Below are 18,821 nucleotides of genomic sequence, written 5' to 3'. Positions count from 1 at the left end.
TGTTTTTCAATTCTAAATCTACATTGGGAGAATATTCATGACATTTTTCCTTAAAAATATTAAGTAGACCAACATCAGGTACTAGTTCCTGGTAAGCCTCAAGGAAAAAAATTAAATCCATCCTGGTGTTCATACTTGGTAATGATCTTCCAACTGAGAATAAAAGAAAAAACAAAACAAATCAAACTCTTTCCAAGCTAAGGGTCTCAATAGACAGACGCCAAGCTGAGCACCATGGAACGAAGTGTGTAGGCACCATCTGCTACCGACAGAGGGGGCTGTTAGTGGCTTGGGGCAGGACTGTAGGACAGTGGCTCCCCTAAGGTCCTATTTTTAAGAGCCTTTGTTCATGAGTTGAAATGACAAAGTTGCTCATATTTATTTAAGAAGATGTTTCATCAGAATGCCTGTAAAGATCATTAAAAATTCTATCTGTAGACTATTTCACTTAAGCCAAGTGCCACTTTTGTCGTATGTGGAGTTTAACCATAGTAGAAATTTAAAGCTACATTTTTAGAATCTTCATTGCTTTGGAAAACTTGTCTTTGCAATCTTCAGAATAGCCAACTGATACTTTAAAGCTAAACAACTATATTCTTCATAAATGTACCAGCTTTTAACTTATATTTTAAAGGGAATGTATAGAAACACAAATTAAAAGGCACCATTGAGTAAAGTCATTTGCTGCTGATGTTGTATCCACCATTGTGCTTTTAGTTTACTGGAGACCCATTTAAAGAGACCATGAATGAATAGCTATCAAGTGAATAGCTCCATAGTGAGTCCTGGATTATTTAGTGGTGGGAATTTTAGAGTTGCTCCTCTGAGTAGGCTTTCTTCAGATAATTCATATGAGAGCATCCTAGCTTGTGGAATGGAATGGTCTATTTGCCACACAGTATCTCACTCACACTGTCCTTTATTTCTGTGCATGGATGAAATGAACATCCTTTCTGGAATATGATCTGATTGCTTGCAGAGTGTCTGAAAGGGTAAACTGGGTCATGTATTACTAATGGGTGGAATCATAATAAGAGGGTTTTCACAGGACTGGGGACATAGGTCAAATGGAGCGTTTGCTCCACAGTTAAAAGTTCAAATCTCCAGCACCCAGCTCAAAAGCTGGATGTGTCTGAGTATGTTCTTTCAGCCTCAGTTCTGAGGGGAGGAAGTAGACTGGTTGGTGGAGCTGCTGGCTGCTAGCCTAGCTCTAAATTCAGTGAGAGAGCCTGTCTTAGGCCAATAAGGTAGAACAGGTTTCCAGAAGTCCTCATTTGCCTCTGCATCATGCACAGACATAGGCATCTTTAGTCTCACACATACACACACACACACACACACACACACACACACACACACACACCACTACCACCACCACCCATCCACCCACCCACCCACCACCACCCCAAACACACACACCATCCCACCCACCCACCCATCACCACCATCACCATAAACACTCAGACATACTACTATCATTACCACCACCCATAACCGCCATCACAACTATCCCCAAACACACACAAACATCACCATTACAATCACCACCACCCACCCACTCACCAACTACCACTACCACCATCACCATCACCACTACTCACTAAAATAATAATAATAATTAATAAACAAATAAATGAAAAAATAAAGGTAAGATGAGTTTCCCAGTAGAGTTTGGAGATCAATTTATTTTGGTCTGGGTCATAGAAACATGAGAATAAAGATGATACTTAAAATTTATCCTTCAAAAATCAAAACAGATATCAATTCTAAATTCTAAGCTTTTGGAGGAGGGTCTGGAAGTACCTGACCCTCCACTTGCCTAGTAGCATTATTAATGATAAGAACTGTCTAGAGGAGATACTTTCTGGGAATTTCTTGAATAAAGTTTTATTGCAATTTCATATGGACCTGAGGGTCCTTGTGAAAAAGGACTCTGTGCTCATGAGAACTGACCTGTAGAACTGCAGTTGCTCAGTGCTAGTCCTCCAATATCCTAGATAGCCCTTGGAGGGAGACCCCTTTCATTCTTGGAGTTGGGCAGGAATTTAAGGCTGTTTAAAGGCTGTGCTTTGTGTACAGTATGAATGTAGAGCTATAATACAGACTTTTGAGAAACACTGAACATATATGCAACCAACAGAGAACGTAGTACTTACAGCAACCACAAAGCTCTAAGGAATGTCACATATGAAATCATGTGATCAACTCAGTTTGAGAAGATTTCTTCCTGGTGCCATTTGAGGGAAGTAGTATGGCATTGCTAGAGGAGGTGCTGAGGTACAGAAAAGTCAAATGTTTTGCTTCAAATCACATGAAAATTCAATGCACAAATTAACGTTTGAACATTTAAACTAAAAGTTACATGTGTGTATCATGTTTGTGGGGGGTGTATACACCTGTGCCTGTGTGTGTAGATGCCCCCATTCCCATTTCTAGACAGTCTCTCCCTGAACATGAATCTTCCTGTTTCAGCTAGAATAACTAGCCAGCAAGCCCCTAGGATGATCACTCTCCCCAGCTCTGGAGTTACACCCATGCACTGCCACACTTGGCTCTTATGTGGATGCTGGGGATCCAACTTAAGTCCCCAATCATGGGCCACAAGCACCTGACTGGTTAAGTCATCTGTCTCTCTTAGCCCTCTAGCACTGGGGGAATCAATCCATTTTTCTAAAATACTCCTTCTCCTTGAAGGGGACACTTGTAGCAGGATACTCAAGCTTTACCAATCCCTGGTTACTCACTCTGCAGAGAATAGCAAAGACAAGGGTGGACTCTAGGCAGCAAGTAAACAACTTCTCCTAGCCTTACCACTGACAAACATGGTCCAGTGGGCTACATGGGCGTGTTATGGTCCTAGTTATTGCATGGGTAGTAGCCAGATTCTGTGTACCAGCAGGGGCAGCTTCCCATCCTCTAGTTAGAAAGGAGGATGCATGATAAAATGATCTCAGCACATATGTGGCCATGTTGAACTGTAGGAAACCCTTGCTACCTTTACATTTCTTTTTTTGTTTAAACACTACTTGTTATTTCTTATAGTACCTGAACTTCAACTTCTTCGTTCTATATCCATCTACACTGAAAGTCAGGATTCTTCTACACTGTGTCACTAACTCACCCGCCGCCTTGCCTTCAGTGTAGTGTTCCAGTCTGAAGAGGTTCTGGGTTCACAGGGAGCTGACAGTGCATCAGAGAGGGAATGAATGTTCATCTTAACTCCATTTCTGGGATCTTAGCTCCAAAGGAGTCCTGAGTAACTTCACATTGGTTCAGCTGCTTAAGGTCCAGTCACATGGCTGCAGAGGGGGCTTTGACATAAAGCTTCTAAGGGTGATTTCTTCATGTTATTTGATGTCAACACATGTTTTTCATTTTTGGATTGCCATAGAAGCTACTGAAATCATTCCACAGACAAGGTCCTTCAGCAATTGCACTAAAGTTTCAAGTCAGTTGAATTTGATTAATCTTTGACAGTGCTTGCTTTATAAAATGAAACATGTGGCATTTCTCTATTTTTAATATATTTAGTATTTTGACAAGTAATTCTTGAACTCTTGCTTATTTGATATGAATCCATATAAATTTAAATCTATGAAATATATGTTTATTTCTGCATAATTTTATGTACATATGTGTACATAGACCTTCACCGAGCTAGAAAACAATAATAGATCTGATAAACTTTGTAGATATGTGTCAGAAAGTTTTTAACTTTTTACAAACAGAATAAAAATCCCATCTTAAAGATGTTTCTGTAGCTAAAATTTTTCTAAGTTTAAATACTTCTCTTGTTAGAATCACTTGTTAAAATATTAATAATAAATAATGAAAGGCAGATACTTCCAGGCACCAAATGCATGCTGGATATTCTGTTACTTGCCCCAGAAAACTAACAGGCATATTGGATAGATTATAATTTGCTGTTCAATTAAATCCTGTCAAAATTAACTCCCATTGTGATTTGAATGTTTAACAACCCCACAGGCTTGTGTGCTTACCCCTTTGGTCCCCAGCTGGTGGTGCTGTTGTGGAAGGTTGTAGAATCTCCAGTAAATGGAGCATCATGGGAGGAAGTGTGTCACTGGGGTGGGTCTTAATATCCCACCACACATGTGGTCCACTCTCTGCTCTCTGACTGGGGATGCACTGTGAGCAAGCACCTTGTCTTCCTGCCATTATGGCTTCCCCACCATGGTGGGCTGTAGTTCTTCAAACTGTCGATGAACCAACCATCCTTCCTGAAGTGGTGTCTTGTCAGACATTGAATCACAATAGTGCGAAAATAACAAATCCAGTCATGCAGCTCGTGCTTTAAATGATAACTGCCATCTTAGACACAATAGTTTCCCAAAACAATTTGAAATTGGAGTATATTATATCACAGATGAAGTGTGTGTGCCTCTCCAGGTGATTGAAATCTGATATATGTGTCATCTGTTCAAGGTCAGTTGAAAGTCTGTAACTACAACATATTGGCAAAAGCATTCTGATTACAAATGTGATCCTTTAAAATAATATAGTCTAGTCTTGTGAAATCTTGATATTAGTAACTACATAGAAATTTGGGGAAGTAATCTGGAGAGGGAGAGATTGATAAGTATCTATATTTACATAGCAGATATTTCTCTGTTGATATACAATCCAAATGTAGACAAATATCTACATATTAGAATATATATGCATATATGTCATTGTGTAAGTATATATATATATATATATATGCATATACAGACATCAATCCATCTCTCTATCTTTCTCTCTATACCTACTCATCTATAATACAACTTTACCTAAAATTCCATACACATTACTTATAGTTTTATAGTTATAATTAAGCTAAAATTGTTGTCAGCCATCTGAACTATTTTTCATGGCTCTTGGTAGTGTTTTTGAGCCCTGGAGTTCTTGGTCACTCTTAATGATCAAGTTTGCATGGGTGCTTGTCTATTGGGAATCCCATTTCCTTATGTTTATCCCTCATTTAACAGGTTGCTTGTCTTTCAAACATGCCTCAATGGTCCTTTTCTCTATTTTAACATTACATTTTCTTATAGCTCATTGTGACCATATTTTGTTCTGCCTCAGTTTCCCAAAACAGCAACTCAAGGAACAGACATTGAGAGAAGGACAAGAAGTGTATGGAAAATGGATCAGAAACATAGTTCTATAAGAAAAAATTAGTAATTGGCAAAGTTAGCCATCAACATCCCACATACTGGCTCAGAAATCATGTTAGGTTTTCCCAAGTTGTCAACAATGAACAAGGTTTATTATCATTTTCACTGTTGGTGTTGTCCTGGAGAAGACAGAAGTGAGGGGTGCTGTGACTGAGAAGGGGAAGACAAATGTACCAGACTCTTCCAGGAAGTGTGCATGTATCTGAATGTGAGAATCATGAAAACTTATTCTAAATAACATGTTTACAGTAAAATAGTTTCAAATACATGCACAAAACAAACACATTTGACTCAGCAGTAACACACCTGAAAAGATCCAATCTTTAATGCATTATGATATATAATATCTGTTATAATTTTATATGCAGGCATTTATTTATGGAAAGAAAATAATTTCAATGTTAATACATAAAAATGAATGAGTTTGGATAAAATGATATAAGCCAGCCTTGATCTTCTAGTTTGATACATCTTTATTGAGAAGCTGAGTTCTAGTCTATTCAGGAATTGAAAGGAAGAACAAGTTGTCATATATAAGAAATATTATGAGATAAAAATGTTCTATTACTACAAAACTGTATCTGTGGAACAGAATACAGTACAGAGACTGACTCAGGACAAAGTGTTAATATACTAAAAATAGTATTCCCAAGATTAAACATTTATTTAATAAATATTTGGAGGACTCTGTTTTGTGCCAGCCACTGTTCAAGGTGTTAAAGATGCAGGAGTCAACAAAACAAAGTTCTTCCAGCATCTGATGCACTCTGAGAACATTTAAAAATAGTCAGAGGAAAACAAAAATATAGCTGAATCTCACACTGTCTGACTAAATAAATAAATAGAGCACAGTGTTAAGTGGCTCTAGTCTGTAACAGGCAAGGAGATCAAATCCTTTATAGAGAAAGAGTACTTAAAAAAAAATTAAAATGAAACCCCCTTTGTGGTTGTTTGAATAAGAACGGCCCCCATAAGCTTGTATATTTGAATGCTTAGTCATCAATGAGTGGTGTAGCTGCAAGTTCCCTGTTTCCCACCTGGCCCAAGGTCCAAATCTCTCTTACCCACCAGTCCTGCAGCCGATGGGACCCAAGTAAACACACAGCAGCTTATATTAATTAAAAGTGTGCAGCCATTAGCTCAGGCTTACTTACTACTGACTAGCTCTTACACTTAAACTCAGCCCATTTCTATTAATCTATATGTCTATGTCGCCATGGTTTCTGTGGCTTTACTTGTGTGTCATTACATGCTGCTCCCTGGATGGTGGGATGGTGTCTCCTCACTCAGCCTTCCTCTTCCCAGAATTCTCCTTATCTGCTTATTCCATTTATACTTCCTGCCTGGCTACTAGCCAATCAGTATTTTATTAAACCAGTGTACAAAAGCATTATCCCGCAGCAGAATGGTGCTACATAGAAGGATTAGGAGGTGTGGCCTGGCTAGAGGAAGTATGTCACTGGTGGTAGGCTCTGATATTTCAGTCACCCAAAATAGGCCAAGTAGCTCTTTGTCTCTTCCTGCTGCCTTTGGATCCAGATGTAGAACACTCATCCTGCATGCTACCATGCTCCCTGCTTTGATGACAATGGACTAAACCTCTGAACTGTAAGCCAGCCCCAATTAAAGGGTTTCCTTTATAAGAGTAGCCATGGTCATGGTGTCTCTTCACAGCAATAGAACACTGACTAAGACACCTATATATGTCAAAATGTGGTGAAGCTTTATCCCAGTGAGGAACCGTGCTGTGAGAAAAGCTCATATTCAGCATTCATTCTAGAAATGCAAATTAAAAGGCAGAACAAGATTCTATTACCTAATCCATCCGATCTCTCCTGGAAATGCCAACCCCAGATTTCTGCTAATGTTCAAACTGCTGAGCCTGACAATGGTTGTAAAACTATGAAATATGAGAAAGAAGCAAAGCAATTTGAGAAGTCTCTTGTCATGAACAAAGAAATGAAATGGCAGTTGCTTTTTAAGGGGCGGAGAATGGGGGCGGTGATTAAATGAATGATGAAAGCAGAGTTACTGCTAGAGAGGCTGATGAGATGGAAAGGGCCAAAGCAAAGGGCTGGTTTCACTGTTAATAGAGCAGTCAAAGGGGAGATGCATCTGTGAAAACACAATGAAGGGTGAGATGTCAAACTGTGCGGGTCTGTGGGAAAGAACAATTACAAAGACCATGACTCAGACAGAATGGAAAAAAGAAGAGAATGTGTAACAAGAAATGGGAGACACAATGGAGCCTGGAGAGTAAGACTCTTCACCTTGGGCCAGCACTAGGAAGAGGCAGTGAAGGGACTGGAATTCTTCTGGTGGGTCACTCTGACCATTATCTTATAAAAAGAATAAAGTGAATGTGTACTGTGCATATGGGGGTGTGTGAGTGTGAATGTGTTTGAGTATGAATGTGTGTGTGCTGTGTGTGTGAAAGTGTTTGTGGTTATTGTGTGAGTGTGAGTGTATATGGGTGTGAATTGTGAGTGTGAATGTGTGTGTGCTGTCTGTACGTGAATGTGTTTGTGGTTATTCAGTGATTGTGAATGTTTATGTTTGTGAATGTATGTGTGCTGTGTGTGTGAATGTGTTTGTGGTTATTGCATGAGTGTGATTGTATATGAGTATGAATGTGTGTGAGTATGAATGAGTGTGTGGTATGTAAGTGTGTGTGTGCTGTGTGCATGTAAGTATGAATGTGTGCATGTGAGTGTGAATATGTGAGTATGAATGTATGTGCTATCTATGTGAGTATGAATGTGTGTTAATGTGAGTGTGCTGTGTGTGTGAATGTGCGTGTGAGTTTATGAGTGTGTAAATGTGTGTGAGTGTGATGTGTGAGTATATGTGAATGTGAATGTCTGTAAGTGTGAATGTTTATTTGTGTCATATTGTGAATGTGTGTATGAGTATGAATGTGTTTGTGCTTGTGTATATAAATGTGTGTGTGCTGTGTGAATGTATGTGTGCTGTATGTATATTAGTGTGGATGTGTGTGAAGGTATGAATGTGTGTGTGTGTAAATGTGTGTGCTGTGTATGTGAGTGAATATGTGTGTATGGTATATGAGTGTGAATGTGTACATGTACTTAGTTTGAATGTGTGAGTGTGAAAGTGTGTGCGTGTATGTGTGTAAAATGATGGAGACCAGCAGTGAGTGAGATTTCCACACTCTAGGACAAAGAGGGTAGTACTTCGCAGTCCTTGACAACACATATTGTACAACAGGCTCTATATATTATATAGAAATGGCCACAGAGATTTTGAAATTGGGCGAAGAAATACATGTGTAATTTAAAAAATACTGAATACTAATGGTTAATATATTTGAATGTTTTGCCGTCTCCAATAATAAAACAACTAGACAAAAACAACATTAACTTTTTGTGTTTTGAAATACCTGTTTTCATCAAAGTGTGGAGGAACAAACATTCTCCTGGAAAATCATGTGAATGTAAAGCTTCCTATTTCTACAATTTCTCTGGGGTTGAGACTTACAAAACTAGTCAGCATTTGTTCTTGGTTAATTGTCTTAGGGTTTCTATTTCTGTGAAGAGATACCATGACCACAACTTTTATGAACATTTAATTGGGGTGGCTTACAGTTTTAGAGGTTTAGTCCATTACTATCATCATGGTGGAGCATGGCAGCATGCAGGCAGACATGGTGGTGGAGAAGGAGCTAAGAGTTCTACACCTTAACTCACAAGCAACAGGAAGTGAACTGTCTACCACATTATGCAGAACTGTTATTAAAATTTCATGTGTGCAGCTCCCTGGTGTGCTTGGAAGACAGTATCTCATAGTAGATATCCTTGTCCTCTGGCACTTACAGTCTTTCTGTCGCATCTTCTGTGATGTTTCCTTAGGTGCAGAGTTGTGTTATAGATGATTAACTGGGTTAGACTCCCGAGAGCAGTAACCCACAGCCATCTAATTGAACTTAAGTTCCCCTCAGTAAGAGGGAATCCACGCTTGGCACTGCAAATCTAGCCAACAACTGTGAGGTCATGGACCCGTGAGTTTAATCTACTGTTGCCACACTCCTTAAGCGGTATAATTCTCAACTGTATTCTAAATGTCTGCCCTTGTATCCACAGATAAGTGTAGTTCTAGCCATCATCAGAGTTGGAATTTATACTCCATCTGCTTGTTTATGAATTTGGCATTTGTCTAGTCTTATACATACTGTGTTTTATTTCATATATTTTTTTCTTTCTTGTTATAGTGTGTATATACATATATACACTCAAATATATCTGTGTACACATAATCACTTGACATATTTGCTGATACTTGTCCCACTAGCGACTGAATTTTGGTACCTTAAATATCTCCCAAATGAATGTGTAAGTTTAAAAACAGCACAAGCGATTTCTCTTGTCTCTAAATACAGATAATGAAATTTAGTACTTTTCTTCTTTGTCTTGCCTTAAAACAAACAAACAAACAAACAAACAAACAAACAAACAAAAAACAGATCCCCATCTTAGGAATGAGAAAGCTGCTATTCCCTCTGCTACCTGTCTGGGCTGTACCGTAGCTTCACACAATTGTCTACACTGAAGCTGGTGGGACACTTGTTTGGCTGTGGTCCACAAGTTTTCTTCCTCCTGGACCCAAGATGGAAACACATGTGTGAGGCAGAAGGGAGTGAGGGGAGGGAGGTTCTACCCCGACACAGGGCCACCTATCTGCTTTTATTCCTTTGGCCAATGAAAGTCACATGGTTGAGCCTAAGTCAGCACTTGGGAATATATAAATATGTGGCTTATTTAAGGGAAAAGAGGGTGTTAATTATTTTGAATAATTGTGCATTTAACCATTCTATCTTATTGTAAATTCAATAATATTTTCTTTATTTCATACATCCATCAAACTATTATTATGTTTATATTTACATATATTTATTTGTGAGTTTGGTTCATTTAAATAATTAATTATACAAAGTAAGCATTTGGCTCAAATGCTAGGATTTGTCTATATGGATAGTTATAGCAATCTAATTATTAAGAACATGCTTCAATAAAATTATAAGTTTTCATTTTGCTCCCAAGGTCTAGGAGAAAGAAAATCATTTTCTATTCATCTTGGAAAACACAGGGTCAAGACGTCAAGGCTGAGAAAGAGTAGCTGACACCATCAAATCAAGATGCCCTTTATTCTACTTCATTTTCCCTTCATGGGAGACACTTCCTCTCAATACAGCTTCATATGTTTGTTGGTCTAAAAGACACTTCTTTGTTCTAGAAGGCTTGCCAATAATTTTGTTTTGAGAAACACATGCATTTGTACACTCTTTGAATGGCATGTAAAAAGTAAAATATTCCCGAATGCATCTTAAGTATTTACATATTCTCATAATCCTTGGATAATTTTCATCCCCCAGATTTCTCAAATTACAGATAAAAACAGTGTACTCAGATTGGATAACTGTTTTCCTCTTCCCTCACTCAAACCCTGATTTCCATCATCTCTGCTGCTGCTCTGGAGATGCCATCCTGCCCATCAGTAAGGAGCAGTGCACCCTTCATGTCCTGAATTACAGCTATTTTTATTCAATGCCCTTGAGCTATTTAGCTTGAAAGCCATAATTTTAGTCATAGCATTTGAGAGCAAAGGGAAGATCAAAACTTAATGGTCAGGCTGAGCTTCCCATCTCCCTTCTTTTCACCTCAAATCTCAATATGCTTATGAAATACATCTATGTATTGTGTTAGAGAATGGAGTGGGAAGATGGACCCAGGCATGGGTCCTGAGGCCCTTACACTGAACCAAAGCTCAGTCAACTTGACACAGCCTAGAATGTGTCATCTGAGAAGAATGTTTGCCAGATCAGATTGTCCTGTGAACATATCGAGAGGCGGTAGACAAGATGGCCTTGACTGTTAATTGATGTCAGAGGACCCAGCCCACTGTGGTTGGCACCAATCCCCAGGGAGGTGGTCCTGGGCTGCATTAGAAAGCTAGTCTCACATGAACCTTGGGGTGAGCCAGCAAGAATCTCCTCCAAAGTCTCTGCTCTAATCCCCTGCTCCTGCTTGAGTTCCTACCCTGAAACCCCTCAATAATGGATTAAAACCTGTAAATTCAAACAAATGCTCCCCCCAAAACACCTTGCACACACTGGAGTTACTTTTGGCCATGGTGTTTAATGTTTGTCATAGCAACAGAATGAAATTTATCTACCCCTGTAGGTCCTTCAGTTATTAGCTTAGCCTAAAGGGAGAGTTTTTCAAGTGGTTATAATCCTGGCCTATTGTGTATTACTGCTTAAATCAGAATTCATTCATTATTTAGTATTGTGTTTTAGCTTTTGTTTGATTTTCAGGTGTGTTGTTTATCTCTTTATTCTCACAGTCTGCTCTGTTAATTTTATATTTCCAATGAGACCATGGTACTTACCCTGACTCCCAGCTTCAGCACCTTCAGCTAGACACCCTCTGTACAGGAATATCTCTACCATATGTGCTGTGTAGGTGGGGGAATCCCAAGACTGGAGATGGGGCTGATGGGTCTTAGCAATGTTTGTGAGAGGAACATTGCAAATTGTTCCAGGAAGCCCTATGAGATTAGAGTATTGAATGGTGTATGTGTGGCCTGAAGGGTCAGTAAAGACTGCAATTCTGAAGGCTACCACCATTTGCTGACTCAATCAGCTCCAAGAAGCCAGCTTATCCAGGCCTTTTTGTTTTAGCATCTATTGTTAGACTGATTCTTTCATTTTCATATGAATTTAAATAAGGCCCTTGGAGTTTTTCTTTTCTGTCAAAAAGTCATTTACTTTTAGGACCCTCTGGTAATATTTTCAAACTGATACTATTAAGTATCCAGTTTTGGGTTTGACATATCTTTTCAGGTGGATGATTTTTTTGAACATATTTAGAGTTCATTTTATATTGATTAACATGAGGGTAACATAATTTCCAAGTGCTACTTAGCCTTTAACACAGGATATATTTAAACCCATTGACTGGGGCCATCCCAGCACGCTGCTGTGTATAATTTCCTGACTGTATTCACTGCATCATAAATAATAATGAAAGTAAATGTACATTTATCAGAAAGAATCAACAAAACTACAGCCGTGACTTACCGATGCCACTTGCATCTCCAGGCATCAAGGCCAGCTTCCGGACAAGGATGCCTGAAGGGCTGATCATCCTCGCATTGTCCCCTGACAACCAGGAAGAGTATTTTGCCCTTCAACTGAAGAATGGCCGTCCATATTTTCTTTCCAATCCCCAGGTAAATTACTAGTCATGATGGTTAACACTTTTGAGAATGCCAGGTGGGTGCTGGGCACTGGGGTAATTACACAGATGTTCATGGAGAATCCTCATCTGAAACTCACAAGGTATTCAGCAGAGGTTGTTCTCTACAGCCATAGTTCTCAACTTTCCTAATGCTGCAGCCTTTACTACAGTTTCTCATGTTGTGGTGACCCCCCCAGCCATAAAATTGTTTCATTGCTACTTCATAACTGCAATTTTGGTATTATTAAGAATGGTAAATATCTGATATGCAGGTGCCTCCACATGGGTCATGACCCACAGGTTGAGAAACAGTGGTCGACATCCTACCAGTGAGGAAAATGAAAACTCCAAAAAGGAAATGACTCTCCACAGTTGAAATAGTAGAGCTCTCTCCCAACCCCATCTACTCTGCAAAGCTTTGTGCTTAGGATTAGTAAACTAGCTTACGATTATTTAAAATGAATAGGTGGGTGTGGTGGTGTATATCTGGAATCTCGTTCTTCAGAAGCTGGGGCTGGAGAAGTACTGTGGGTGGGAGGCTAGCCTTGGGATATAGTGGATTCCGGGCCAGCCTGGGGTACAGATGGGACTTCGTCACAAAATCAAATCAACAAATTGTTTAAGTGAATCTCAACAGATTTACTTTTTCTTCAGACAATAAATTGTGATGTTTTCTCTCATGCCTGCCTCCCTTCCTTCTCCTTTTCTTTCATTCTTAACTATTTTACTAGCAAATATTTAAAAAGTAGCTTTTAAGTACCATTAAACTTTATTTTTCAGACACCAATCATTTTAAAGTTAAATATGGTGGTAGCCCTGGGAAGCAACCTAGAAAGTATGTGGTAAAATAATTAATTTACACTATTCTATGAGTATTTCAAAAAAGATTTTTGAGATCATATGATCACAAAATGGAAGGTTTGGGGGCCTGAGTTGTCAGTCTTTGCAAACATAATATTGAATTGTCATGTATGTGTGTGTGTGTGTGTGTGTGTGTGTGTGTGTGTGTGTGTGTGTGTGTGACTTTTCCTTGGAAGACGTGAGCAAATGTCTGTTTGCTCCAGACAGGACACCTATGGTAGACTCAAGAAATGATTCTGCAAGTTTGGCTGGGTGAACCAGTGAGTTTCCTGGGGTTACTCAAAGGCGCATGGGTAACTCTCAGCTAGCTACATCTCCTCCCTATGGAGGTATTGTGTTCCCCGAAATATTGTACACGCTAATAAACTTATTTGGGGTCAGAGAACAAGACGGCCACAATATTAAAAATAGAGGATAGGCAGTGGTAGCACACTCTTTTAATCCTAGCATTCCAGAGGCAGAAATACCTCTGGATCTCTGTGAGTTCCAGGCCACATTGGAAACAGGTGTGGTGACACTTGCCTTTAATCCCAAGAAGTGAGCTTTTAATCCCAGGGAGTAATGGCAAAACCAGAAAGATATATAAGGCACCAAGACCAGAAACTAGAAGCATTTGGCTGGTTAAGCTTTCAGGCTTTGGAGCAGCAGTTCAGCTGAGACCCATTTGAATGAGGACTGAGAGGCTTCCAGTCTGAGCAAACAGGGTCAGCTGAGGAACTGGCCAGGTGAGGAAGCTGTGGCATGTTCTGTTTCTCTGATCATCCAGCATTCACCCTAATACCTGGCCTCAGGTTTGATTTTATTAATAAGACCTTCTAAGATTCCTGCTTCACCTCCCTGAGCACAGGACATGGTTTACAATGCCACATCTGTGGGACATGTCTGCCCCAGTTGCAGGCAGCTCCATGGAAGAGTCCTCTCCCTCAGTTGTCTGCTCATCCAGGCTTGAGAGAAACCACTGGAAAGACGTCTTCTCATCAGTTAGGAAGTTCTAGTGACCATTTGACATATCTGACCTGTGAGTGATTTAGCAGACAATACGATTATTTACTTTCCATTTGTTCAGGTCTTCCCTCTAACCCATGACTCAAGTCATAAAAAGTGCTTCGACATGAACACTTGGTGTGACATTATCAAAACTGGTCCGGCTTTTCCCATCTGTGTCCAAGCTGTGGTTAGGATCCTGAACTAATACTTGTGGATGACAGCCTCAGACTCTTACAACATGAAACCCAGTGACCTGGTGGGAAGAATTGGGGCTTAAACTCACAGTAACCTTGAGGGGAAACCTAGGACTTAGACACCAGGTGACTTTGTGGGGAGAACCAGGGCTCTTTGGATCAAGTGAGGCTGAGGATCCTACTTTGCAAAGCTGAGACCTGGGGATGTGGAGGAAAAGGTTTCTTCCTGGTCTCTTCAAAGTGGCCTGATAGGGCCTTGGCTAGGGAATTAGATGACCCTTAGGACAAGGACCACTGTTTGCCCCTTGCCTGCTGGAACTGCAGCTTCTTATTGGATGCTGATAGACATAAAGTTAGTGGATAATAGTGTCACCATCACCAACAATCCCAATAGCCAGAGAAAGAGCAAGAAGCGGCAACTGCCATGGGAGGCAGGGCAGATGGTAGCTGCAGACAGATGTCAGCATGCTAATGTTGACTCAATTACAGAACTGAAAACATTATTTGCCTTTGAAAACTTTAAAGAGTTTAATTAGAGAAGAGGTATTTTGCGGCTCAGATTAGTAGAACATAACATTGGAGAAAGTTCTGGAACAACAAGAAAAGGAGGAACAAGATAAAAATAGTATGACACTTAAAAATGTCCGTGTTTATAGAAAAATCTAATAGAAATTTATTGGAAAAACCTAGCAAATCCCAGTCAAGATTTAGTGGGTGAACCCTGTGCCCAGCGTTGAGATACGCATTCTCTCTACCCAGAGCCCTGCACATCTGGTCCCACTTGCCGACACATGGATGAAGTAGGTATCCTTACGTCCCATTTCCTGGGTGATCCATGTGAGCCATAAGTACTAACTGGCAGATTTTAAAACCAAGAAGTCTAGGTCTAAAGTCAGGGATGACTCGTGTAACTTAGGAAGAGACTAAGGTAGGAAGATAGCCAAGTGTTCAAAGTCAGCCCAGTCTATACGAGCCCCTGTCTCTCAAAAGACAACAGGAAGAGCAGAGCTATCTCCAGGATGCTTTAGAATTCCTTCAGTGCTTCTTTTCATCAGCTAACAAGGATGCTTTCCTATATTCAAAAACTTGGGATAAAATATGGCCTGGAAACCATATGAAGATTGTGTCAGAAAGGCATCTGGATGGTAAGAGAAACCTATCTAAAATGCCCCAGAAGAGAACCAGGGTAAAGGATCAAGTTCACCTGGTTAGCTTAACCCTGAGTGTTCCATGAGTGCATGACTAGTCATGGGTTTTACAAGCAGAGATAATTTTTGAAATGAAAGAGTATCAAAGCAGGGGCAGAGGGAACACCACAGCAAAACAAAACAAAAGAGGAGAGACAGAAAAGACTTTTAAAGTTCCTATTTATTGTATGAGGAGGTTGGGAACTCTATCGCATTGATAAAGAATGACCATTAAATAAAAGTTTTCAGAGAATACAGAGATAAACACGGTGAACAAAGAAACCAAATGCTTAATTCCACAAACAACAACTCACACACACAAAGCAGGGGAAACAGTGAAAGTGAGCAGCAGAAGCAGAGGAGTGAAAGCCTCTGCTCCCACCCCCTGTCCTGTTCCTATCTGGGGATATTTGGAGAAGCCAGATGGAATAGGACCTTTGTCACTTCAGCACTTGCCTGCAGAGGTTCACATGGATGGGGGATGGCAGCTCATTCTTGAAGCTACCAAGATCTCCCTCCCAAGTGGGAGAAGTGGTGTTGAGAGTAGATTTGTTTTTGTTTTTCTGCACAACTTGGCTAAGAGCTCACAGGGCTCAGAAGATGGTTCAGCGAGTAAAGTACTTGATGTGTGAATTAAGGACCTGAGTTTGGATCCTCAGCATACACGTAAAAAGCTGGTGTGGTGAGGGTGTCTGCAGAGACAGGTGGATCCTTGAAGCTCATGGGCCACCAGCCTAACAAAGTCTGTCCACTCCAGGTTTTGTTCATTGAGAGCCCCTGTTTCAAAACACAAGATGGAGAGTAATAGAGGAAGATGATACTGAACTTTGACCTATGGCCCCTATGTGTGCATCTGCATACACATATGTGCATACTTACACATGTATACAACACACATAATACATACATACACACACACACACACACACACCAAAACTTAGAAAAAAGAAAGAGAACATGGCTCTGGGGTTAGGCCTTGGGGACACAAACATGAGATAGTGATAGCATGCCACTCCCAAGAACTATCGATGTCCCTCTCAGACTTAAAGTCTTCAATAAATATATGCACGGACATACCCTCATCCTTAAACATTTGAGGCAAAGCATTTAGAGAATGAAAACCTGATGTCTCTAGATCCGAATGTCAACACACCATCTCTTTTTATGTGAGTCCTGCTCTCTTTCAAAAGTGTGGGGACCTTGAAGACCGCACTACAGGGAATAAAGGGACCAAAAAATGCCTCTCCTCATTCAGCCACAGGACTGTCATGATCTGAGGATGCTGCCAGCTCTCTGGAGTCTTCTCAGATAGACAGACTGGTACAAGTCACAGTGGCAGAGAACACTTCCCATCACTTCTGCCCTTTTGTGCCCCCTACCCTCCATCCCCCCACCCTCCCACCCCAGTCTCTCTCACCAGAACTCACCCTGCCAGCAGCTTCCAAGCTGCTCCACCCCTGCCCCATACAGCCTGATCCTAAGTATATACTGAGTTGGTAGATACCGGCCAAATACTGCAATAAGAAAACTGCTAGCAAAAGTGGGCAACTGAGGGGATAAAGGAGGGATCTACGGTGCTGGGTAAGCACATTTCTGTCTAGAATAATAATCACTCTGTATGAGGCAAAAGCTGCCTGCTTTCAGCACACTGACAATTCACTTACTTGAGAAAAAGTCAGGTATTCATTGAGCAGGCTTGCCTCAGGTGTATTTGAGAAGATGTAATCAGATATATTATACTAAGTGGTCCTGGGCCAGGAGGCAATCCAAGAAGCAGTGAGCACCAGCTTGCATGGGCTATGCCCTCACCCACTGCCAAGGAGTTCATATTTAATGCAGGTTAGCTGGACATATCTGCTCACTGCATAATGAAGGCCCTGCTTATTTTTAGACAATTATTGAAACTGCCAAATAGAGAAAAATTTGAACAGTCTCCTTTTATTTGCTCTCATTTTGGGATAGAAACCTGCATATAGATTTGTGTGTGAAGTTAGAGATACCCCACATTTAAAGAAGTAGACCCATTTCTGTTGTGCATTTCTGTTGTGCATTTCTTCTGTTGTGCACCTGATAGTGACACCATACTTATGTGTATTTTTAAGGACTTTAAGCATCACTGTAAGTCATTTTTTTCCCTTTTCTCTGTAAATTAAGACAAGGTTACCTAGGGAACTCTGCATTGTTCCCACCACACTGGTAATTATGTGCTTAATGTGTTTTTCTTATCAGAATGTGACCCAGTGAGGACTGCCTTATCCCTAACCTGATCCTTGGGAAAATATAGATGCATGATAAACACTTTTGACAGATTATCTGGCTAAGTGTTAGATAATTGTGACTAAAACTCTACCATAGTTAAATCAGACCATCCATTTTCTGAGATGAAGTTTCTGACTTTTAATGATTCTGTGACATGTTGCTGACTTTATTTACTGGATACTTTGACCTTTCCCAGAATAAACTGAGGTTTTGACTTTTAAAGGACTGTGCCTGAGTCCATTCACAGGAATCTGATTTTGAACCCTGAAAGGGACATTTTCCAGGAGTTTTCTGTTGTTGTTGTTGTTGTTATTTCTTTGTTTGCTTGTTTGTTTTTCCAGGATGGGGCTCCTCTGTGTGATGATTCTAGCTGTCCTGGAATGCACTCTGTAGACCAGGCTGGCCTCAAACTCATAGAGAGGTGCCTGTCTCTGCCTCCTGAGTGCTGATATTAAAGGTGTGCGCCACCATGACCAGCTGTTTTCTAGGAATTTGAAAGTCACTACCACACAATTTCAAAATAACTTCATATTCTCTTGCATGTTTCAAGATTTTAAAATGTCTTAATAAGCCTGAGAACGGAATTGTTTGCATAGCTATAAATCCTACACAGAGGGAGGCCATTCATCTAAAACTCGGTTGCTCTCTTATGTATCCAGCATGATCTGTTGGATAAGTATTTAGGGAGAAGAAAAAAGATCCTTAAAGGTAGTTAAAACTGGATACGTGTGTCTCAGGAACTGAATGCTGGGAGGCATTGTTAAAATCGATAAAATAGATTTTTAAAAAAGATAAAAACAAGGAATGGAGAGGGTTCCGAAGTTAAGAGTACACACTGATCTTACAGAGGGCCTGAGTTCAATCCCTATCAGAGGCAATGGGTGACTCACAACTATC

General features: G+C 40.2%; 1 protein-coding gene across 2 annotated transcripts in view; it reads left to right on the top strand.

The window, feature by feature from the left end:
* The window catches only part of Ush2a (usherin), a 701,257-nt gene that overhangs the window by 261,804 nt on the left and 420,632 nt on the right, over window positions 1-18,821 (top strand). For both annotated transcript variants that reach the window (XR_004946207.1, XM_036202543.1), the window contains exon 21: window positions 12,298-12,428. Coding sequence is in view for 1 of the 2 variants with exons in the window: in XM_036202543.1 (XP_036058436.1) it covers window positions 12,298-12,428 (131 nt within the window). In the remaining variant the exon portion in view is untranslated. The remainder of the gene's footprint in view (window positions 1-12,297; window positions 12,429-18,821) is intronic.

The sequence above is a fragment of the Onychomys torridus genome, chromosome 11 (assembly GCF_903995425.1).
Source record: "Onychomys torridus chromosome 11, mOncTor1.1, whole genome shotgun sequence".
Taxonomy (NCBI): domain Eukaryota; kingdom Metazoa; phylum Chordata; class Mammalia; order Rodentia; family Cricetidae; genus Onychomys; species Onychomys torridus.
Note: the sequence above shows the minus strand (reverse complement) of the source record. Positions and strands in the feature narration are given on the sequence as shown.